Source organism: Sardina pilchardus, chromosome 6 (assembly GCF_963854185.1).
Source record: "Sardina pilchardus chromosome 6, fSarPil1.1, whole genome shotgun sequence".
Lineage (NCBI taxonomy): Eukaryota > Metazoa > Chordata > Actinopteri > Clupeiformes > Clupeidae > Sardina > Sardina pilchardus.
The window spans coordinates 36027175-36051255 of NC_084999.1; the positions used below are offsets into that span (position 1 = coordinate 36027175).

General features: G+C 40.4%; 2 protein-coding genes across 6 annotated transcripts in view; one reads left to right on the forward strand and one right to left on the reverse strand.

Moving 5' to 3' along the window:
• Positions 1-15657, forward strand: part of crppa (CDP-L-ribitol pyrophosphorylase A) — a 95391-nt gene extending 79734 nt beyond the window's left edge. For all 5 annotated transcript variants that reach the window (XM_062537872.1, XM_062537873.1, XM_062537876.1 and 2 more), the window contains one exon: positions 15330-15657. In XM_062537872.1, the coding sequence (XP_062393856.1) occupies positions 15330-15434 (105 nt within the window). In that variant the 3' untranslated portion in view covers positions 15435-15657. The remainder of the gene's footprint in view (positions 1-15329) is intronic.
• A 3239-nt stretch (positions 15658-18896) lies between these two features.
• Positions 18897-24081, reverse strand: part of LOC134083363 (uncharacterized) — a 54580-nt gene continuing 49395 nt past the window's right edge. The window contains exon 3 of the mRNA XM_062539692.1: positions 18897-19819. Within this exon, the coding sequence (XP_062395676.1) occupies positions 19167-19819 (653 nt within the window). The 3' untranslated portion in view covers positions 18897-19166. The remainder of the gene's footprint in view (positions 19820-24081) is intronic.

The window sequence follows — 24081 nt, forward strand, 5'->3', positions numbered from 1 at the left end:
TAATCAGGGTAGAAATGGCAATTTCAGTCATTTTCAGCCACGAATTGTTGGATTTTTGAGGGTCTCTGAGAGGGGTCCCAGAACTCCATAACAAAAAACTGCTGGAGGGTTTTAAGTATATGGCTGTTCATAGTTCCACATACTTATCACATATACAAAGTATGAGCCGATTTGGCCGACCCCCATCTTCCCAACTCTGCCTGGTTTTCTCATGCAACTCTTAAATAGCGTAAACATTTTATCTTATGAAAAAACTCTTAGGGGGAACAGTTAGGCAGCCCTTCCTCCATTATCGTAGTAGGCCTATAGGCAATTTATTAGAGGGGTCAAAAAAACTAATAAAGTAGGCTAGCCTGCTACTTTTTCCAGACTAAATGTGTCACTTTAGTGATTGGCTCTTTCAAATGCAAATTAGGTGGATGGGCTTTTGAATGGGCCTGCTGCAGGTGAGAGGACAAATCCTAAGAATTTATTGTTTTTAGAAAGTGCCATTATCAGCCATATTCTCTTAAAACATAGGCTATATTTGACAACGAGTTGATTAAAGGTTTCTAATGGTGTTTCTATAATATGATAAAAGCAGAGATTGAGATGTGCGTTTGGAACAGTTTTTCAAATCCCCCGGGTGTTAAACACTCATTCACAACTGTCCCATCGCTAAATGCTCTCTTGTGTTGCGTGATCACACAAGTATACCTGTCGTAGTGTGCTTTTAATTTGATAGGCCTAATTATTATCTCCGCCAAGGAGGGTTGGGTTGTTTTCATCGGGGCTCAGTGTGAAAGTAACAGGTCAACCCCGCGATTAGGGGTGTGTGACTGATGACTTATTTGGCAAGGCTATTATTAGGCTTACTATGCATGGCTGTAGGCAGCTATGAGGCCACTGAGATCTGGACCTCATCGGTTTTGAGAGCTGGAAATACATGTGTTTGCTAAATATCGGTATATTGTTGTGCATGTTGCGTTCGCGACTCGGGGAAGTGAAAGCAGTTCTGTATAGACATTGCAAGTTTTCATTGTGATCATCAGCGCAGCTGTAGCTGATTGTGAAAGCCGATTGGAAATACATACGTTTAGAGCGAACGTTTCAACTATGTTTGCCATGGTAGACAAAAACACTCAAATAAAACAATAGCCTAAAAAATAACTGTAGTGCGTAATGGACACAGCTCTATATCCTAAATAATTTTCGAGGTTCGCCATTTGGTAATATGACCTCTCCTTACTGACAAAATGTTTTTTGGCACGAATGAATGGGTTTGCCCTTAGTTTAAATGGAGGCCGGGGAGAGCGCGCGGCAGCTATTGTTATGTATGGAGCTGGCTTAACAAAGTTTTGTGCGTTATATAATGCACAAAACTTTGTTAAGCCATCTCTCTCTCTCTCTCTCTCTCTAGAGAGAGGGGGGGAGAGAGATTCATGCATGCTGCATTACCGTGACCCTATACCTTGTGGATGTTTTTTTTCTCATTGGAATACAGCAGGACAGGATGCCTTTTATCTATGAAACGCAAAAGCTGAGATTGTTGGAAGGACTAGGCTACTCAACAAACTTGTTTTTCGTTTCTGGGAGATCTCGTTATCGTTTTGGATTGTCGGATTTTATACTTATTGTATATATTGGATGAACAAAGTCTATGGATTTGCTATATTAAATCCAGTAGCCTAATAATTAGGCTATGTGCCACGTCCGATTTCGCAAGTGGTTTGGTAGGCTACATTTAAAAATCGACAGCCGTCTGTGAGATCCATTTCATGAAGAGCAATTGTCTTGTGCGATCATTCCCCCTCCCCCACATTCGTCTAACCAGTTCACTACATTATAGCCTACCTATATGCGGCACTGAGGACGACACTTGAGCCCAACACTATGTCAATGTAAAAATGTGTGTGAGTGTGCGCTGAACCACGAATTCACATATTAACTTTTCTTTTCAGCAGACATCGCAAACATAAAAAAAATCGTAAAACAGAAAATCTTTCATTTTTTTTAATAAAACGATGCCTTTTTGTCTTGATGGGTACCGGAGAGGTTCTTCGAGTGAGTGTTGAACCCCGGTCGCTGGCGTACGATACACATGCTTCAACCAGATGCGCCACAGCTCGAATGTAATTACCACCATGCTTTATTCGCTCCATCCACTTGAAACGCCGTTCAAAAGTTCTGACATGTTAAACTGACGTTAGTTATTAATTCACCACATGATAAAATGCTGTCATATAGCTTGACGCCCAGCAGCCTATGGTAGTCTATGCCAGGGGTTTTCAAAGTGGGTGCCGCGGCACCCTGGGGTGCCGTGACGCATGCTCAGGGGTGCCGCGGAATTGTCTAGGCTTGATAATTTAATGAAATTTTAAAAAGCATAATATCCATTTCAAAATTCATTTGATTGCAAAAACGTATTTGCAGCACAAACAATAGGCTACAGTTTACTGTATCGTACTGTGCTGTATGTAGGTAGGCTACTTGTTGTTTGTTCGGTGACTTCGTTCGTTAATTCCGTACGGCGGGGTGCAGTTATAGGCGCAATGGATACGTTTTTAAAGAGAACGCCATGCACCTCCACAGGGACAGACCTCGGAATCTGACCAGACGAAATCAGCAGTGTTTCCCACACATAGACAAATTTGTGGCGGTGCGCCACAGATTCAGCACCGGCCGCCACATATTGCGTTTCGTTATTTTTTATTTTTTATTTTATTTATTTATTTATTGTGCGCTATTGAAACGCTATTGAAAAACGCGCAGCATTCGTTAAGCTGAATTTCCTTTCCTTGCGCTTCCTCTCTGTCACTCACGCGTCTGTCTCTCATACACACACACAGGCACACACAGCCCATCCCCTCCGTGCACACCGCGTCTATCTCCATGAAAACCAACAAGATCATCCCTGGAAGCGTGGTCGGTGGTCGCACTGATGAACCTGACGCTGCTCGGGTAGAAGCATAAAGTTCTCCCGCAACTTTTGTAGACTATGCGTGCAACTAAATTACAAAACAGTAGAAGTAAACTCATTCTCCTTGGCCGGCTCTCGTGCGCGCTTAATGGACACCCGCCATCGACATGCATATTTAATCCAAATAAAACATTCACAATCGTGAACGCATTGACGCACAGAACTAGCTAAATTACTGTCAAATTCGGTTAGCATCATTAGTAGGCTATGCTGCAGGTATTTGATTAAAACTCTTGCATTCAAGTTGACTGACCATCTCAATACCAATATTTTCAACTCCAAGACTTAATGGGTCTGTCCCAAGGAGAAAAAGTATTAGCTTACCTTGAAACTTAAACACATGTGGGGAAACTGAACAGTCCAACCAGTAGAGTATGATAAGCTTAGCCTGCTACTTTGAGGCTTCAACCAGACAGCTGAATTTAAGATGTGGAGTTGTAATATGAATAGTAGGCTATCATCTGCTGTTATGAATACCAGAAATGTCAGTATATTATATAGAATGTAAATAATTACATAATGTGTGTGTTAAATAAAGACAAGCTTTACATCTTCTTAAAAACATAATTTACATTATATGAAAGGAGAGCGATAAAAAATGCGATGCAATGAAAATATGGGTGCCCCCCCCCCCCCCCCCCCCCCGGCGGACATGGGGCGACCACCACACATTGCCTTCCAATCTGTGGGAAACACTGATCAGCTAAGAGAAAAGTGAGGCAATATAACGACTCCTTCCTCCAGTATGAGTTCACTTGGGCTGGCAAGGTAACGTGTCCCACACCAGTATGCCTGGTCTGCAGGGAGACGTGGGCTAACGATGGCTACGGCTATTGGGGAAGTTTGCGCTTCAAATACGAGTCCACTTATGCTAGTGGCCTTTGCCAGCTGCTTGCTAACGTGAGATGTCGATGAGGACAAATTTACAGATAACTTTTTATTTTGAAAGAACTGGCCAACCATGCTGCCTGAGATGAGATATTCAGGGTGACAGATGAATACTTGAGGAACAATAATCTTAGCTGGGATATGTGCGTAAGTGTGTGCACTGCCACTGACGGGGCGGCCTCAATGACAGGTCGGGTCAAAGGCTTTGTAACGAAAGCTATGCAACAGAATCCTTCCATGGTAGCGACGCATTGCATGTTGCATCGGGAGGCTCTTACTGCAAAAACGATGCCTCCAGACCTGACGGATGTATTGAAACAGATCGTAAAAATAGTTAATTACGTTAAATCACGTCCCCTTCAAACACGGTTATTCACTGCCCTCTGCAGTGAAATGGGTTAAGACTGCACACCGAGGTCAGGTGGTTATCAAGTTGGTTATCCTGTTCACCATTTATTCAAAAGTTCAATTAAATGAGTTGAATGAAAGTAGTTCATTTGAATAAAACAAAAAAAGATATTAACTTCACCTTATCTTAGTAATGCCTATAATAAAAGCAGTTTTGGCCTATCCAACATATCACAAGGTTAAAGAAAATGGCATGAAGTACAAATATGGCACAAAGGAGGTTGAGTAAAAAGTAAAAAAAAAATAGGGGTGCCGTGGATGGAGAGAGATATGTTCAGGGGTGCCGTGAGCCAGAAAAGTTTGGGAACCACTGGTCTATGCCTATCTCTGAATCAACATGAACATGCATACGATACATACGTTGCTAGAAACTTATTTTGCGGAGCTAGGCCTGCTAGTCGATGGTTACAATGAATCACCCTCACTGCCCTATCGCATATCTGACCATCCATTGTTACAATGTTACAAAATCTTCTCCATGCATGTAGCCTACGGTTATAAGTAAAGTGACAAGCATAGGCATGTATTAAAGAGATTTCTGTTAAATACATTTTATTTTCAGTCGTCAAAAGTGATGGGGACAAAATCTGTGATAACAAGTGCTGGGTACATGTAGGCTACCCAGCGTCGCCGGTTAAAACGAACATGCCTCCGTTTTAAAATAGCCTATACACATTTCTAAGTATTCCTAGCGTGTCAATGTAGCCAAAATGTCCATCTTGTCCATCTCTTTCGTCTTCGCCTTGACATTGACAATAATAGCCTATTCACGGAAATGCGGTCTTGTAACCGTAATGAATTCATGAATTAATCTAAGGTTGCCTTTCGAGTATTTCAGGTTGAATTGAAGGCTATTTCCTTCTGATAGGCCTATAGGCGATTTTCTAAAACCATTTTCATTCATTTCAACAATGGTTTATTGAAACGTCGCCAGTCATCACTTTCATTTTAATGATTAAATGAGACGGATATGCGGAGCATTTCTTTCCCTCTCCATTGACCAAAACGTTGCTCTGGCATCTCTGTTGGACTGACTGAGTTATAGGCTACGTCGAGTGAGAGAGCTGTGAGGTAGGCTGCAGGGGCGCCTGCAGGAATCAATGCTATGGTACGCACACCAATCTGATATTGTACAATATTTGTCCGTTTCTCGGTTTTAGATTTGTGCATTGGTCAGCAAAAAAGTAGCCTACATAGGCTATAAGATCCACATGCAATAACACAATTAGAAATTTGAAAGTGATAGTAGCAGTGTTATAAGCGGGATAATCAACTCCGCGCCGTGCGTTTATAGGAAAATAATGCACTTATCGAAGTGTATAGTCCCCTCCGCCTGCGGCGTCGGGTCCTTATTACCACTTCGAACGTGCATTATTTTCCTATAACCGCACGGCGCGTCGTTGATTATCCCTTACACAATACTCATTTGGACAACGTTACACAGCTAAGTTATTGCTAAGTTACGTTTAGTTTTGTTCAAGCATTGTTTAATAATGATATTAAACAGTGTTGTAATGCTAGTCCAGTGGTTCTCAAACTTTTTCTTTCATTCCCCACTTTGATCAAGCTTGGCTTTCCCGAGCCCCACCTGTCCATCATCGCTCTAAGAAAGTATAGGTCAAGCTCAAAATTGTCACATTTATAATGTCACTTGCTAAATATACATCAGTAACCAATAACAGTTAGGCTAGGCCTACTACAGATAAATATCAGTTCAAAAATAGAGAAAATAAAAATCTAAATCAATGACCAATAACGTCAGTTTTTTGTCATTGACAAGGTGTCAATCCTTGCTTCAAAAAAAGCTAATTTCCAAAATTACAGCAAAAGGGCCAACTATATGCTACCATTGTGTTAGAAATGAAGTTCAACACTCTCACAACCTCGTTCAAAATCTTATTCAGGTCAAGCCTTGACGCGAGCGCTTCCCTGAATGAAACAATCCGTCTGTTGCGCATGGGGCACTACCCTCTTTATCACGACGATAGCATTTCTTTAACCTGCTATCGTCTGTGCGCCAACCGACCAAGTCCCTCACAGTTTTCCCATTTGATGTCCTGTTCTGCCAGGTAGACTAATTGTTGAGATCAATGTTGAATAGTTCATCTGCAGTGGCCCTACTTTTGGCATACTCGCAGAATAGAATATCGGCCGCTGTCAAGTTAACAAAGCGGACATAAGCAATAACTAAACCACCTTTGTAAAGTCAGTGGCCTTGTCCACTTGCAAGGCAAAACATGAGTGTTTGCGTTTGTCAAGCAGTTGTTCTTCGAGATCGCAGAACAGCAATTGTGTCGTCGGACAGATAGCCAAGATATCCTTCCATTTCACTGCGCTCGTCTCCAACATGAACGCTTTTTTTTGTTTCCGCTGCAATTAAAATTCCGACGTCAATCATTTTTTTCGGACTACGATTCCAGGACAGACTAACATTTTCATCTGGTCAATGATAGGCCTACAAGACTATAGATTACCTCGTTTGTGTTTGTTTTGTGAGATGAAGGCGCATTCTCGTAATTATCAATGAAGGAAGGCACAGGCTACAGATTAAAAAGAAATCTCCGGTTTTTCACGTCAGCTCGCGCCCCACCTGGCATGTCTGCGCCCCACTAGTGGGGCGCGCCCCACAGTTTGAGAAACGCTGTGCTAGTCTAACGTTCCGACAAGCACACAAATTGTCTACCTAGCTTGTTATTGCCCATCTGGAATCTCCTCTAGCTTTCCTGCCTCCATCTTCCATTCTTTCTCTTTTCGTTGTTTAAAAGAACTTGCGATATCCACGATGAGTATTTGAGTTAGTGATTTAGCGTCACATTGTGTTCTGATAACCATAATAGATAGCCGAGTAAAAGAAAACAACAAGTAGCCTACTTGCACGCCTGCGTGCGTAATCTCTCCTGCTCAAAAGAAATATGTGCGCGTGGATATACAGTAGCTCTGCATTAAGTTAATTTTGATAACGTGTTGACAAACTTCATATAGAAAATTGTAAATAGCCTGATGGCATGGCATGCGGCTAATGGGATATTGTGCATAGTTGGGAAGTTATGGTAGGCCAATTTGATGTGAATACACACGCACAAGGGTAATTTTCTTTCCTTGATGAGTAGTCTCAAGGTACGCACGGTGCGTACGGCCGTACGCCTGCAGGCGCCACTGGTAGGCTGTAAACATTCGAAAACTCTGCAACTGCAATCTAACATGCCGAGCGTCATGTCTCAATTTCTCCGCTTGTGTCCTTGGGTTTTTCCATGAGCTGAACCTTCATATTATTAGGGCGGTCCCGATGCTTCGGGATTCCCGATGTGCGGGAAAAAAAGGAGCATTCTCAACCCGTACCATCTGTACATGTTTGTGACAAAATATGGGGAATAGAATCGCGTTTCAGTGGGAATGCTGCAAATTATGTTTTCCTCATCTAAAGACAATTATGTACAATATAAATGACAAAAAATGAACTGCATATTTTTGTATACCGACCCGACCAAACATAACCCGAATATCATTAAAAATATGTTTTCTTGACCCATAACCGCGGATGACCATATTATGTGCAAATCTAACAACTGAGATGCATCCCCTATAATCATTATAGATCAAAAAAGACAAGTAGAATACACAAACAACCATAGGATTCATGAGGTCATATCCTTTTGAAGTAAATTAAGTCGCCGTTAATGCGACGGGGCAAACATGTGTTTCTTAGCGTCTTGAAACTTTCTTCTGTGAACTGAAAGTCCGATCAAACTTCATTCAAAGGCAGTCCATAATTCAAATGAAATTGTTTTCTAACGAAAAAGTCCTACCTTTTATAATAGGCCCAAATAATAGAATATTTAAATAGACAAGATGTGTGTGGTGCCTAATTGTTTCCCGCCTGATCAAAACCATTCAGGAATTATTTATGCAAAAGTGAAACGTTCATAATTCATTCTCCCTCCTTCGCTTTCGGTTCGGAATGAAACAGCAGAGAGCATACACCATATAGTTTCTCCTGTAGGCCTATTTTAGGCTATTTGACAAATTTGACAACAGCCAGCTATACATTTCAAATAAACATATAGCCTAATGTACACATACGCAAGAGGTTTGTGGTGCGTCGGAAAATGGGACATTTTATTTTTAATTGTTTCCCGCATTTAGAATCAAGAATAACATTCGTGAACCATTTTGTTTTGTTGCCAGCATAAAAACAAGCGTACCATCAGCCTATCCGCACATTTGAAATTAAATGTATGAATTGACCCAAAAATGAGAACACAAGGATAGGCTTATGCTTTTAGTGGAAACTGGCCTCGTGACCTCAGGAAACCGTTAGTGACAGCAAAACCAACCTAAACGAAACAGCCAGATGCCTCTTCATACAATAGGCCAACAGAAGACACCTTCATAAACAATAACACGTTTTATCGTGAGACTAGGCTGTTAAAAGCAGAAAAGATGTTCAGCTTGCTTCGGGATTTAATTCACTTTTGGATTGTTTGGCTAGTGGTAAATGCCGACATTCCTAACCCTGCTCACAAGTGCCACCTGGTGGTTGTTTGGGTCATTGCAGCTTCACTTGGGAAAAATAAATAAAATACACGTGATTCACGCGTGAGGTCTCATGAGAATCTCACGTTAAAGCGGCCAATGTCAACCAACACCCACTGTAGGTATGGTGTTTTGGGTGGTGTACTGTGTTTGGTTTTCACCAAACATAGCGCTTGGAGTTCAGTGCAAAAACACATCTGGAATATTCTGCTACCATGTGGAAAAGGCTTTTATGGTCAGATGAGACTAAGATTGAACTTTTTGGAGACTAAGATTGAACTTTTTGGACTGAGCTCCAGGCGCTTACCAAACACAGTATACACACCCAAACACACCCAAAACACACCATACCTAGTGTGAAGCATGGTGGGGGCAACATTATGTTGTGGGGATGTTTCTCTTCAGTGGGGACTGGGCAATTGGTCAGGATAGAAGAGAAAATGGATGCTGCCAAGGGTTAGGGTTAGGAGGAAAACCTGTGCCCCTCTGCTATACAGCTGAAGATGGGCAGGTCATTCACCTTCCAACACGGCAATGATCCTAAACATACTGCCAAAATAACAAAGCAGTGGCTTAAGGATAGGATGGTAAATATCCTTGAGTGGCAAAGTCCAAGCCCTGACTTAAATCCTATAGAAAATCTGTGGATTGACTTGAAGAGAGCAGTCCATCACCATTCCCTACAGAATTTGACTGAATTTTAACAATTCTGCACGGAAGATTGGGCAGATATTGGGCTATAATAGAGACATATCCAAACAGATTGATGGCTGTAATGAAAGCAAAATGAAGCTCTACAAAGTATTAAATCGGGGGTATGATGACTTTTCCAACCCTGTTATTCTAGTCTTTAATTACATTGCATGTAAATGCAATGTACTGTTATCCCTGTTCTTCTTATCGTTATTATTATTCTGCTTCCGACCAAAATCAACAATCAAAGGCTCTAAAACCACTGAACCGTTTGACGTCATTCAAGCACTCCTACAAAGGTCTTGAAACGGAGATTTGTTTTATTATTTTTCACATTTGTGAACTTTATACTTTTTGAGATATTTATGATAAAAAAGTTAAAAAATCCCATAGACTTAACGTTGAGACGCTTTGGCGGCAGAAATGGATTGTTACGTAGTGCTCATTAAGCTACAGCTGTAGCAAAGATCCTTCATTAGCCATCTGCTCCGCTTTAACCCTCTCTGGCTGTAAACACTAGTGACTAGAAGAAGCAATCTAACGTTGATACCATGCCACGGAACGTTATCTTCGTCTTGTCTCTTGCAGTAGCCCACTCCTATCTTGCTTCGTTACAGTAACCGGTTAGCTCTAGGTGACGTTGGGACCATAGTTAGACAATCAAACCCTAACGTAAGCACTATATTTAGCTAACGACAATCAAATTTAACGTTAGCTTCTAGCCACGCCAGTCTTAACTCAGCGTCCAACCTGATAGACATGCCAGTTGTAGGCTACCATTTATTTAGGTTTAATAGCGCGTTCGTTTATGCTCTTCGAGATGCCTCGGATCTCGGGTGTGATGTCATATTCTCACAGTCGTTTGTACAGTAGGCTACAAGCTGCATTGTTATCATTCATCTCATCATTGCCATCATGTTTGTTGGTAGCAAGCTAGCTAACGTTATAATTTGCTATATCATTTCCTCAGCCTACCTGTTGCTGCATACATCATACGTTGGTGAACTTCAGTAGGCCTACTAAACAAATTGTCAGCGCTTGCAACTCGTTTGAAGTTGGCAACTTTATTTCAGTCTATTATTTTAATAAATGAAGATTTATTTTCCAAAATTACTATCCACAATTTTAATGCATTTTCATGAATCACTTTTTAAATGTGGGTTTCCAAGTAATTTCAGTGGAACTGTAATTGGGTTTTTGTTATTCATCTATTCTTATTGTGTCATACAGCCTATGTTGTCTTTTTAACTAATACAATGTTTTACACAGCAACCTTTTTACATTTACATGCAATGGTAATTCCTTCCATGGAATTACATTTTCTAGTTTTTTATTAATTTTCAGTGATGACTTTTTTTTCATTATTTTGATGTTGTACAGCTAAATGTGTAAAAAGATTGTTTTTAAAATGGGTTTTGATTTCAGGCTGTAAGACAAAAAAAGCAACTATTTGAAAAGAGTATGATGACTTTCTATAGGCACTGTATTTCCATGTCACATACCTAGCGAATTTTGCAGCTAGCCATGTCTGAAATGTAACTAATATCCAGCAGCAGTGATATTTGCTACACTTTTTAACCACTTGTCTGACATGAATGCTGCATAACCTACTGCTGCTGACTCCTTGCATCTACAGTACTACAGGTAGCAATTACTTCAGATGTCAAGTAACTTCTGGGATGCTTACAAACGAACATTGGCACGTTTCTCCTTTGTTGAAATAATTCCTGAACGGTTTTGTTCAGAGTTGAAAATGCAACGATATTTGACAAAAGACAGATGTAGGTTGTTAGTGAAGAAATGGCTAGTGGTGTCTCATTTCCAAGGGGAGTATGTTCATCCCTTTATGTTGCCACTCGGTTTCAAGGAAGGGTAAGGCGAAGAGGTAGGGGAAGCAGAAGGGATAAGACAGAGAAATGGGATTGGGCCTTAAAGAGACCCTATGCATCCTATTCATAGTCATAAAATCGCTTAGAAATCGTTGTTTTGCTTGACTGACCAGTTTGATCGAAAACAGTAATATTTTCCCTGGCCCCCAGTGTCCCTATCCGCTATGGCAACCTTGCAGTTTTTGCAGGAGGCGATCGCTCCTTGTTTACATCTGGAAGTCTGAGACGCGTAAGGAACAAAAAGAACCACACTTGCAATTTATTTATATACAGAGCCCTCCATAATTATTAGCACCCCTGGTTAGGATGTGTTCTTTAGCTTCTAATTATTATGACCGCCGCTAGCGAAGCGGTCATATAGTTGTTGTCAAAGTTTTTTTTTTTTTTTTTTTTTTTATTCTTTTTTCCCGTCATTTTTCGTCAACGATTCCCGGGACACCGTAACACCGGAGCGCATGAAACTTGGTGGGCATGTAGCCCCAGTAGACTTCTATGGAAAATTTTCGTTTCGTCCCCGGGGGTCACTCCACCCCCGCGCTGCCCCCGCCAGAAGCCCAAAAATGACAGTTTTTCCTACATAACTACCTGAACCGTGGCACCGAGGATGACAAAATGTTTATGGTATGTTGTTCTCTAGAGCTTGCATCAACTTAGCTTATAACCAGTCATTTGTGATTTGCACCCCCATGGTAAAAATTTAAAATGCAATGTAATATTGCTTTAATTGCCCCTATCTTCAGATGAGATGTTATGAACTGCACCAAATTTCATGTGTATGATTAACCTGACACCCTCTGGGAGTATGCCAAGTTTTGTGGAATTTCATCCATGGGGAGCTATAAAAGAAATAGATTTATGTGTACATTCAGGACTGTATACCCATCGGCCAGTAGATGGTGGTATTAACCCTCTGGAGTCTAAATCCCCCCCTGGGGATTTCAAAAACTGTTCCAAACATCTCAATCTCTGCTAGTTTTTGTCCTAGAAACATATAAGTGACACCATTAGAAACCTTTAATCAACTAGTTTCCAAATATGTTTTAAAAGAGAATGGTTGCTCTGGGTGCAACAAACATGCAGGAACACACACACACACACACACACACATGTGGGTGCGTTTCTGTGTGCCCATCTGTGTGTTTGCATATGTGTATATGTGTGTATGTGCATGTTCTGTGTGTGCTCTCTTTCTTTCTCTCTTTCTCTCTCTCTGTGTCTGTGTTATCTGTGTGTATTCTGTGTGTGTTCTCTCTTTCTCTCTCTCTGGGTGTGCCTGTGTGTGTGTGTGTGTGTGTGTGTGTGTGTGTGTGTGTGTGTGTGTGTGTGTGTGTGTGTGTGTGTGTGTGTGTGTGTGTGCGCGAGTGTGTGTTTGTGTGCGTGTGAGTGTGTGCCTGTGTGTGTATGTGTGTGTGTGTGTGTGTGTGTGTGTGTGTGTGTGTGCACGCGCGCATGTGAGTGTGTGTGTGTGTGTGTGTGTGTGTGTGTTATCTGATATTGGAGGGACAGTGACGGCAGAGAACACAGTGCACATATACTGAGAGACACATAAAACACACACACAAGCAGACACACACTCACACTAGACAGAGAAGCACTCATACACAAAAGCAAGCGCACACATGCACACACTCATTTACATTCATAAAAGTTGCAGTAGGGATGGAGTAGGCGATGGAAACACAAGCGTGATTGATATTTGCGGAGAGAATGTGCAGGACTGAGCGGCGGTCATATTGTGTATCGCTTTGCGGTACATCTAGTTTTTATTTTTTTTCAAAATAATATAGGACCACAATGAAAAAAAGTGTAAAATCCAACCTTTAATTCAAGTGCATTTATTCAGAAGGAAAAAAAATCCACATTAAGCAATAATTGTTTTACATCAAATCATGTGTGCCACAATTAATAGCACCCCTGATGTTAATACTTTGTACAACCCCCTTTTGCTAATAAAACAGCACCTAATCTTTTCTTATAATGTTTCACAAGATTAGAGAAAACAGAAAGAGGGATCTTTGACCATTCCTCTTTGCAAAAAATCTCCAAATCATCCAGCAACCTGGGTCCTCTCTTCTGCACTCTCCTCTTCAGCTCACCCCACAGGTTTTCAATGGGGTTGAGGTCTGGGAACTGAGATGGCCATGGTAGGAGCTTGATACGGTGTCTGGTGAACCACTTCTGTGTAGATTTGGCCATATGTTTAGGGTCATTATCTTGCTGAAAGACCCAGTGATGACCCATCTTCAGCTTTCGGGCAGAGGCCACCAGGTTTTGATTTAAAATGTCCTGGTATTTCAAAGCATTCATGATGCCATGCACCCTAACAAGGTTCCCAGGCCCTTTGGAAGAGAAACAGGCCCACAGCATCACCAATCCTCCCCCATACTTCACAGTGGGCATGAGGTGCTTTTCTGCATACTCATCTTTTTGTTACGCCAGACCCACTTAGAGTGTTTGTTGCCAAAAAGCTCTATCTTTGTCTCATCTGACCAAAGCACACGGTCCCAGTTGAAGGCCCAGTACCGCTTAGCGAACTCTAGACGTTTGCGCTTATGATTTTGAGTGAGAATTTGTTTTTCCATGCATGCCTCCCAAACAACTTGTTGGCATGTAGATAGCGCCTGATGGTTGTTTTGGAGACTTTGTGACCCCAAGATGCAAACATTTGATGCAATTCTGTAACAGTGAGCTTTGGAGATTTTTTTTTTTTTCTCTTACCATCCTCCTCACTGAACGTGGTGGCAAAATAAGCTTGTGTCCTCTTCCAGGCTTGTTTACCACTGTTCCAGTTGTTTTAAACGATTCCTCTGACCGTAGATATGGGCAGTTGTAGGCGAGTGGCTTTTTTCTTGTAGCCATTGCCTGACTTGTGAAGGTTGACACACATCTGCCTTACTTAAACAGTGTGTTCCTTTGTCTTTCCCATGTTGAAGAGAAATTGCCTCTGTGTCATGTCATATTTATACCCCAGGGAAACAGGATGTTAAGAATTACTAATTAAATGTTCATCGAATGAAATGTTCATGTACATACTCTGATCAACTTGGTAAACTACTGTAGAATTGACAGAAATACTTTAATTACATTTATTTCCTAGGAATTGTTAGGGGTGCCAATAATTGTGGAACAGGTAATTTTATGAGGAACAATTATTTCGTAGTCAGGGATTTCTTTTTCCCCCTTACAATTTACTTACTGTAAGTTGAAGGTTACATTTTTCTACAATTTTCAGTGTGAGAGTATGCTTCTACAATAAAAACTGAATTTATTTTAAGGCTTTTAACACATCTTAACCAGGGGTGCCAATAATTATGGAGGGCGCTGTATATATATAGCCTATATATGTATAAATATACACGCTAAAGCTGTAGGGGAAGCTCTGCAGAGAAATATGCAAATATAAAACGACTGAAAACGAAAAGCGAAACCGAAACTGGAGATGAAATCGCCAATCCTGCATAGTTTCTCTTTAATATCTGATAACTAGGCCTACTATGGTAACATTCTATCATTGTCTGGCTTTGGTATTAATTGGACAAAGAGATGAATGAATTTAAATTAACTGACAACACCACTGCCTTGATTCATATATGTTGAAATACTATATTAGGTCTACTATCTGTGGATAGGTCATAGTTGGAAATAATATAGCCAGCTGGTGTTGTCTATTTATGGGTTTTGTAGGTTTTTGATATAATAATTGATGATACTTTCGAGCACCTGCATGTTCCTATGCAACTACTATTTTCGGAATTTGGAGATAAAGGGATAGGATTCTATCATAAAACATACATGGTCTCTTGAGGGGAAAAAACATTGTATGTCTTCTTCTCTTATTATTCTTGCAAGCACTAAACACTTTGGTCAGAATGAGCTGTGCATAAATGTGCTATAAAAATACATTTTACTTACTTTCTTTTACTTACTCCATGTTTGTCTGTGCATGTTTCTTTGTTTAGGACTCTTCAGAGCGTGAGAGAAGAATGAATAAACTGTGTCAAATGACTGTGGCCCTCATCAGAGACCGAAACGCTGCCTTCTCAGGACAAATCTTGTATGCATGAGCACACACACACACACACACACACACACACACATACACAGACACTTACTTGTAACTGACAAAAATGTACTATGTAATAATGCAATATGAACTATATCATTTTATAATGGCATTCATGTATGGTGAATTTGTATGTATGTTGTTTATAACTATATTCTTACAATGAATGTAAGTCTGCACTTACTACATTTTAGATGAATCCAAAAGGTGTCAATAAACTGAACCAAAAACAAAAATGTTTTGATTACTGTCATGAACAGTATGTAGTCTATGGTAGTTATCACTCATATTCCAAAAAACCCAATACACGAACAACGATAACTATAACGATAACAGCAAAAAAGTGTTGTCCCAACTAATATGAATGATTACATCCACACATAAACTATAATGACATGAAGAATGTTTTCGTTTGGGATCATTTTCAGAGTGATTTTGAAAGTGATAAAAAGCTGACAGCCAATCAGCACGAGGAGAGACTTCCCTTGTCGTCGATCAGTGTTGTTATAGTCAATAGTCTTTCCTGGTGTGAACTAGCCTGGATGCCAGACCGAAGTTTAGCCCCGCCTACATCCTTTTTCTGCAGGGAACTTCGGTCTGGCACTTCTCCATTCGGCTGCTACAATTCCCGATACAGATCTGTTCGGACCAATCACATTGTCAGGGCGGGCTTTACGTGATGATTGACAGATGAACAGCAGTGACGTTCACGGCTGCATGCGCCCTCGTTCGACGAGTTGGGTGTGAGACCGTGTTGGCTTAGGTTGATTTTGATTGCAACAGAAACGCTATGGCTATGAATGCATAATTTGTTCATGCAGTTTGGCCTTTCATTTAGCTTAGCTATTGAAACTGAGGTTTTATCACGGATTCACACAACTATTTCTGAACACTTAGACCAACGTGGATATGTGGGAAAACTTCAGTTTCACTTTCACCAAGTTAAAACAGCATGTTTGAGTGATTCCCGTTCCCGTTTGTTTAAAAATGTCTGTTTGCTAGTTGGGTTAACGACACACTTCCCCAGCTGTTCATTGCATACAGTTTGAAGGAATTATTTTTAAAAAACGAAGGAGGATGTTTTCCATATAGCCTACCCTGCTACATATTTCGTTGTCTTAGATTTCGCTATCAGGTGTTGTACAAGATAGATACTGACAGCGCAATAACTTGTTCTGTTTGGTTTGGTCTATCCAATGAGTGCAGAGCTATCCCCCCCGCCCTGTATTGGTTGAATCACGCCCCATAATCGCGGCTGAATGGAGCAGTTTCAGACTCATATTCTGACAAGAATTGAGTATGACGTCGTCAGGCTAGGTGTGAACAGCGCTTAACTCTTACATTTATATTTGCTCCCTGTAGCTGCCAGAATGAAATTAAATCATTATGTAGGTACATGGAAGGAATTTGTTACCAGCAGGGGGGTAGGATTAGGGTGGGGGGGTCGGGTTTTTTAGCAGCTATAGAGCTCCCCCTAGTGTCACAGAATATTGATCCTTTACCTTGCTGTTGTAAATACCCATGGATTGAGCCCTTCCCTCTGGGCACAGTACATCTGCATTTTTAGGAGAATCTCCAAAGAGCTATATCTACTGACCAGGGGTGCGTTTCCCGTACAACTACGTAGGTTAGCTTTTAACCAACATGGTACGATGCATCGTTCAACTGACCAACATCCAAGTTACGACTGTTTCCCAAAACTGCTCTACCAACATAGTACTTTGTTAGTTTGAACCAAGTTGGTTGCTACCAACATAGTTCGGACTACAATAGTAGCAGATGTTTTCGGAGCATGTCGGGTCCTGTCGGCTAGAGCCGAACGAAGTCTAAATTGTAGGCTAACGTTGCCTGACATGAGTTATGATTTCTGTAGCCTACACTCCTGGGCCCAGCCTAGTTATGATAGGCCTATCATAGGCCTATTATTAATAATAATCATTAAAATAATTTGTAGGCTATTATAAGAGCTAGTATTTTTATGTTATGTTTTCATTATTATTATGGATGATGATGATAATTAATAATCGCCTAGTAGCCTAATGGGTTAAAATGAATAATAATAACCCCAGCGTGTATCTTATTTAAAGTAGGCTAGCTTAGGTTACTTAATCAGTGAAGCCTTCAAATCACCAAAGCGAGGAAATGTAAACAAATAAGTTACGCATTTATTGAAACACACCGAATACATTGGTCGATAAATCATTAGCCGATTACACTACATTAAGTTCCATACGGTGGCGTAAAAGGATAGACACTACACTATGTATCTAATGGTCATGGGTTCAAACCTGGACAGTGCTCGCTGCAAAATGATATTGGAATTTTGATTTTCATTCAATAAATAAAAAGGTCTATTGATTGCAAACTATAGTCCTGGTGTTAACTAATAATTGGAGCCCTAACCATATGCTTAATACCTACCTTATAGGCCAACATGAGCCTAGGTCTGTTGTCCTGGGCCTAGGCTAAATAAAAAAATTACATTATGTTCTACTAGAACTGCCATGGTTGGATTAGATTAGATTCAATTTTATTGTCGTTGAGCCGAGCACAAGTACAAAGACAACCAAATGCAGTTTGCATCTAACCAGAAGTGGGGGAAAAAGCAAACATACTGTATAGTGTCATAGACAAAGTGTAGGTGGTGCATAGACAGAACAAGAAATATAGTGTAGTGTAGACAGTATACAGTTGGTTTACAGAAGGTGGATTAGACTAATATAAAATAAAATAATATGTGCAGTGTATTAGCAGAAGAGCAGAATAAATATAGTAGAATGTTAGAACATGTGATCACACACAAGTATTTTAAATGAACAGATACAATGTTATCACAATGTCTCCACAGCTGTTAAAGACCTGGCGTTATCTGATCATTTCTGCGTGTTCTTTGATGTGTCTATGTCCCCACACAGTCAGAACAGATCTATGTTGGTAAAAAGGAGAATCATAAATGATAAGAAAAGTGTTCTTTTTGAGCAAGCACTCTCACAGACATCAAGTAATTTGTCAGACTCAGTAGAAGACTTATTGGATCACTTTAATGCAAAAGTGGCAAACATTATGGATGGCATTGCTCCCTTAAAATCCAAGAAAGTTAAGGACAAACAGAAAGCACCATGGAAGCAAAATCCAGCGGTTACACTCCTAAAAAGAGAGTGTAGGAAGACGTAAATACAAACTTCAGATCCACTATGACATCCATAAAAACTCTGAAATATGCAAAGCAAGACAATCTTTCTGTTAGGGATTGTAGATAAGACCCAAATGCAGACCAGATGCAACTCAGGAGGTTTTATTGAGTCAGTAGCTGAGATCACAGATGAACAAAAAATCCAAAAAGGAGAAAGCACAAAAGATCCAGTCAAAGATACAACAAAGGTAACTCACAGGAAATCCCAGGGAAAAAGGCTCCAAAAAACAAAGTCACTGGCAACACAGACAGGCTAGGCATGAACTGAGCATCAGGCTTCTGGTTACGTTCTGACACAGACCATAAAACAGACTGAGCTTAAATAACAGAAAAGAGGTCTAATTGAATGAGGAGCAAACTAGGAACAGGGGAAATCAATAACATTAATGAGCAAAGCAGGTGAGACTCAAACGAGGGGCGGAGTTCAAAACTCACAACAAAGGCACATGGAGTCAAAACAAAGATGACATGCAATACAACAAGGGTCCAGCAGGGCAAAGTCCACAGGCAAGGGAGCTGAATACTAACAATACCCCCCCTCTAATGGGCGCCTCCCGGCGTCCCTTTGGGCGGCATGGGATGTTGGCGATGGAAGTCCCTGAGGAGTGTCGGGTCCAAGATGTGTCGAGCCGGGATCCAGCACCTCTCCTCCGGGCCATAGCCCTCCCAGTCCACGAGGTACTGAACCCCACGGCCCCGACGCCGAACATCCAATAGCCGCTGCACCGTGTATGCCTCAGAGCCGTCGATGAGCCTAGGGGGAGGGGGAGGCCTAGGGGCAGGGTGCAGGGGGCTGCAGATGAATGGCTTAACCCTAGAGACATGAAAGGTGGGGTGAATGCGGCGCAAGGGGGCAGGGAGCTTGAGACGGACTGCAGTTGGGCTGATGACCTTGTCAATGGGGAAGGGCCCAACAAAACGGGGGGAAAGTTTATAGGACTCAGTCTTGAGGGGCAGGTCTCGAGTCGAAAGCCACACGCGTTGTCCCTGACGATACGGGGGAGGTCGGGAACGATGTTTGTCAGCCTGGATCTTCATGCTGGCAGAGGAGCGAAGAAGGGCTGAGCGTGTGCGTCTCCATGTCCGGTGACATCGACGGATGAAGGCCTCAGCAGGAGGGACACCAACCTCTCTCTCCTGGTCCGGGAACAGCGGCGGCTGGTAGCCCAAGGAGCATTCAAAGGGAGACTGGCCTGTGGAGGAGGAGATAACTTTACTAACAATGCTAACCAGGTTGATTAGCTAACTTAACCGATGATTTCTAGCAGTAATGCTTCAAATGCTAACTATGCTAACAATGCTAAATTTGCTAACAATGCTAACCAGGTTGATTAGCTAACTTAGTTGATGATTTTTTGCAGTTATGCTAAAAATGCTAACTATGCTAACAATGCTAACCATGCTAACTAGCTAACTTCCTAGTGAGGACTTTTATTTTGAAACATTTGTTGCTAGGGTATCCATGGTGGCCACTATCAAGAAACAAGAAGTTACTGCAGTATAATCATGTTGGTTGCTATGGAAACGGTCATAAACACTTAATTTTAATGGTTGCTATGTTGGTTGCTAGGTACATGGAGGTTTCATGTAGTTGACTGGAGGCATAGTGGATGATAACTGACAGTTGGAATGGTTGAACAGTTCAATAGTTGAGTAGTTTCAATGGTTAAATGATTTAATAGTGTATTATTGCAGTGAGGACTTTTATTTTGAAACAGTTGTGGACAGAGGAAACAGTTAACAGGATATGTAGTCTTCTGAGAGACTGTATGCTTAAAGCCAGAGAAACTGACAGTTGGTGCCCAGGTGGCCAGCCACCTGGCGTAAGATTCTAATTGCTGCCGTGATGTCATAATGAGCAATGTTAAGTCTATGGGGGAAATTGTAATAGTTTTTAACTAATAGTTTAAAAAGTATAAAAGTTACAAAGTTGAAAAATACAAAGCCCACATCGCGTAAGTAAGACCTACGCGACAAAATTTGAATGGAGTTTCTACGTTAAGCGGTTGAAGCTGAATAGCGTGCGTTAGAAGAAGAACTAGAAATGCAATTCCAAGGAATTACCAGTGCATGAAAATGCAAAAATAGATAGATAATGTAGATATGGTTACAAAGGTGTAGCTAGGGTAAACATGGTGGTTGCATAGTTTACAGAGAGTTGATAGTGTGAAGGTAGACAGTTTAAAGCTGAAACATTCCACTTCTAACTTAACTTATGATTTCTATTCCTGTTAAAATGATAACTATGGTAACTATGATAACCAGGTTGATTGTTAACTTAGCTACTGATTTCATGCAGTTATGGTAAAAATGTTAACTATGCTAACTATGCTCACAGTGCTAACCAGGTTGATTAGCTAACTTAGCTAATGATTTCTAGCAGTTATGTTAAAAATGCTAACTATGCTAGCAATGCTAACTATGGTAACAAGGCTAACCAGGTTGTTTAGCTTACTTAACTGATGATTTCTAGCAATAATGCTAAAAATGCTAACAATGCTAAAATTGCTAACAATGCTAACCAGGTTGATTAGCTAACTTAGCTAATCATTTCTAGCAGTTATGCTAAAAATGCTAACTATGCTAACAATGCTAACTATGCTAACCATGGTAACTAGCTAACTTGCTAGTGAGGACTTTTATTTTGAAACATTTGTTGCTAGGGTATCCATGGTGGCCACTATCAGGAAACAAGAAGTTACTGCAGTATAATCATGTTGGTTGCTATGGAAACGGTCATAAACGCTTAATTTCAATGGTTGCTATGTTGGTTGCTAGGTACATGGAGGTTTCATGTAGTTGACTGGAGGCATAGTTGATGATAACTGACAGTTGGAATGGTTGAACAGTTAAATAGTTGAGTAGTTTCAATGGTTAAATGATTTAATAGTGTATTATTGCAGTGAGGACTTTTATTTTGAAACAGTTTTGGACAGAGGAAACAGGATATGTAGTCTTAATGAGATTGTATGCTTAAAGCCTGAGACAGAAGGTGCCTCTCATATAGCGTTTACGCGTCCTCTCTCGCTCCTCACTGATCTACATAAAGAATGATGGAGCGGCAACAATGGGATAGTCTAGCCCTTCTTCTATCTTTCTTTATGTAGATCATTGAGGATCGAGGAGCGAGGGAGGACATATAAACGCTGCTTGAGAGGGACCCACAGTAAATACTTTAAAAGTTGTATGTAGATAGTGTAATTAATGTTGATAGACAGAATGTTTAATGGATGTTGATAGGCAGATTGTTTAATAGATATTGATTGACAGTTTAATGGGTGGATGAGTGAATGGTCTGAAGAAGATGAATGGATAGAAGGTTGGATGGAATGTGCCTTATATTCTTGTTAAGAGAGACACTGATACAGCTATCTGAGAGTAGTTGATACAGGTGTAATCAATTTAGCTGGCTAGTCTTAAGAGAGCCACAGTGTACTCTTAAAGCCTGAGACAGAGTAAATAATTTAAAAGTTGAATGTAGATAGTCTAATTAATGTTGATAGACAGAGAGTTTAATGGATGTTGATAGACAGGTTGTTTAATAAATGTTGATAGACAGTTTAATGGGTGGATGAGTGAATGGTCTGAAGAAAATGAATGGATAGAATGTTGGATGGAATGTGCCTTATATTCTTGTAGAATGGAGAGACAGCTCTCTACTGAGAGTAGTGGATACAGATACAGGTGTAATCAATTTAACTGGCTAGTCTTAAGAGAGCCAGCCTGAGACAGAGTAGATTGTTTAAAAGTTGAATGTAGAGCGTCTAATTGATGTTGATAGGCAGACTGTTTAGAATGGGTGGATGAGTGAATGGTTTGAAGAAGATGAATGGATATAAAGTTGGATGGAATTAGGAGGACTTATTTTGATACTGTTGTGCGCAGAGGATACAGGGGAACAGAATATGTAGTCTTCAGGGATATTGTAAAGCCTGAGAGAAACTGACAGTTGGTGCCCAGGTGGCTGACCAGCTGGAGTAAGATTCTAATTGCTGCCGTGATGTCATAATGAGCAATGTTAAGTCTATGGGGGAAATTGTAATAGTTTTTAACTAATAGTTTAAAAAGTATAAAAGTTACAAAGTTGAAAAATATAAAGCAGGCATGGCATAAGCAAGACCTACGCAACAACGTTTGAATGAAGTTTCTACGTTAAACGGTTGAAGCTGAATTGGCTGCGTTAGAAGAAGAAGTTTAACTAGAAATGCAATTCCAAGGAATTACCAGTGCATGAAAATGCAAAAATAGATAGATAATGTAGATATGGTTACTAAGGTGTAGCTAGGGTAAACATGGTGGTTGCATAGTTTACAGAGAGTTGATAGTGTGAAGGTAGACAGTTTAAAGATGAAACATTCCAGCTCTAACTTAACTAATGATTTCTATTCATGTTAAAATGTTGATTAGCTAACTTAGGTAATGATTTCTAGCAGTTACGCTAAAAATGCTAATTATGCTAGCAATGCTAACTTTATTAACAATGCTAACCAGGTTGATTAGCTAACTTAACCAATGATTTCTAGCAGTAATGCTAAAAATGCTAACTATGCTAACAATGCTAAATTTGCTAATAATGCTAACCAGGTTGATTAGCTAACTTAGTTGATGCTTTTTTGCAGTTATGCTAAAAATGCTAACTATGCTAACAATGCTAACCATGCTAACTAGCTAACTTGCTAGTGAGGACTTTTATTTTGAAACATTTGTTGCTAGGGTATCCATGGTGGCCACTATCAATAAACAAGAAGTTACTGCAGTATAATCATGTTGGTTGCTATGGAAACGGTCATAAACACTTAATTTTAATGGTTGCTATGTTGGTTGCTAGGTACATGGAGGTTTCATGTAGTTGACTGGAGGCATAGTGGATGATAACTGACAGTTGGAATGGTTGAACAGTTCAATAGTTGAGTAGTTTCAATGGTTAAATGATTTAATAGTGTATTATTGCAGTGAGGACTTTTATTTTGAAACATTTGTTGCTAGGGTATCCATGGTGGCCACTATCAATAAACAAGAAGTTACTGCAGTATAATCATGTTGGTTGCTATGGAAACGGTCATAAACACTTAATTTTAATGGTTGCTATGTTGGTTGCTAGGTACATGGAGGTTTCATGTAGTTGACTGGAGGCATAGTGGATGATAACTGACAGTTGGAATGGTTGAACAGTTCAATAGTTGAGTAGTTTCAATGGTTAAATGATTTAATAGTGTATTATTGCAGTGAGGACTTTTATTTTGAAACAGTTGTGGACAGAGGAAACAGTTAACAGGATATGTAGTCTTCTGAGAGACTGTATGCTTAAAGCCAGAGAAACTGACAGTTGGTGCCCAGGTGGCCGGCCACCTGGCGTAAGATTCTAATTGCTGCCGTGATGTCATAATGAGCAATGTTAAGTCTATGGGGGAAATTGTAATAGTTTTTAACTAATAGTTTAAAAAGAACAAAAGTT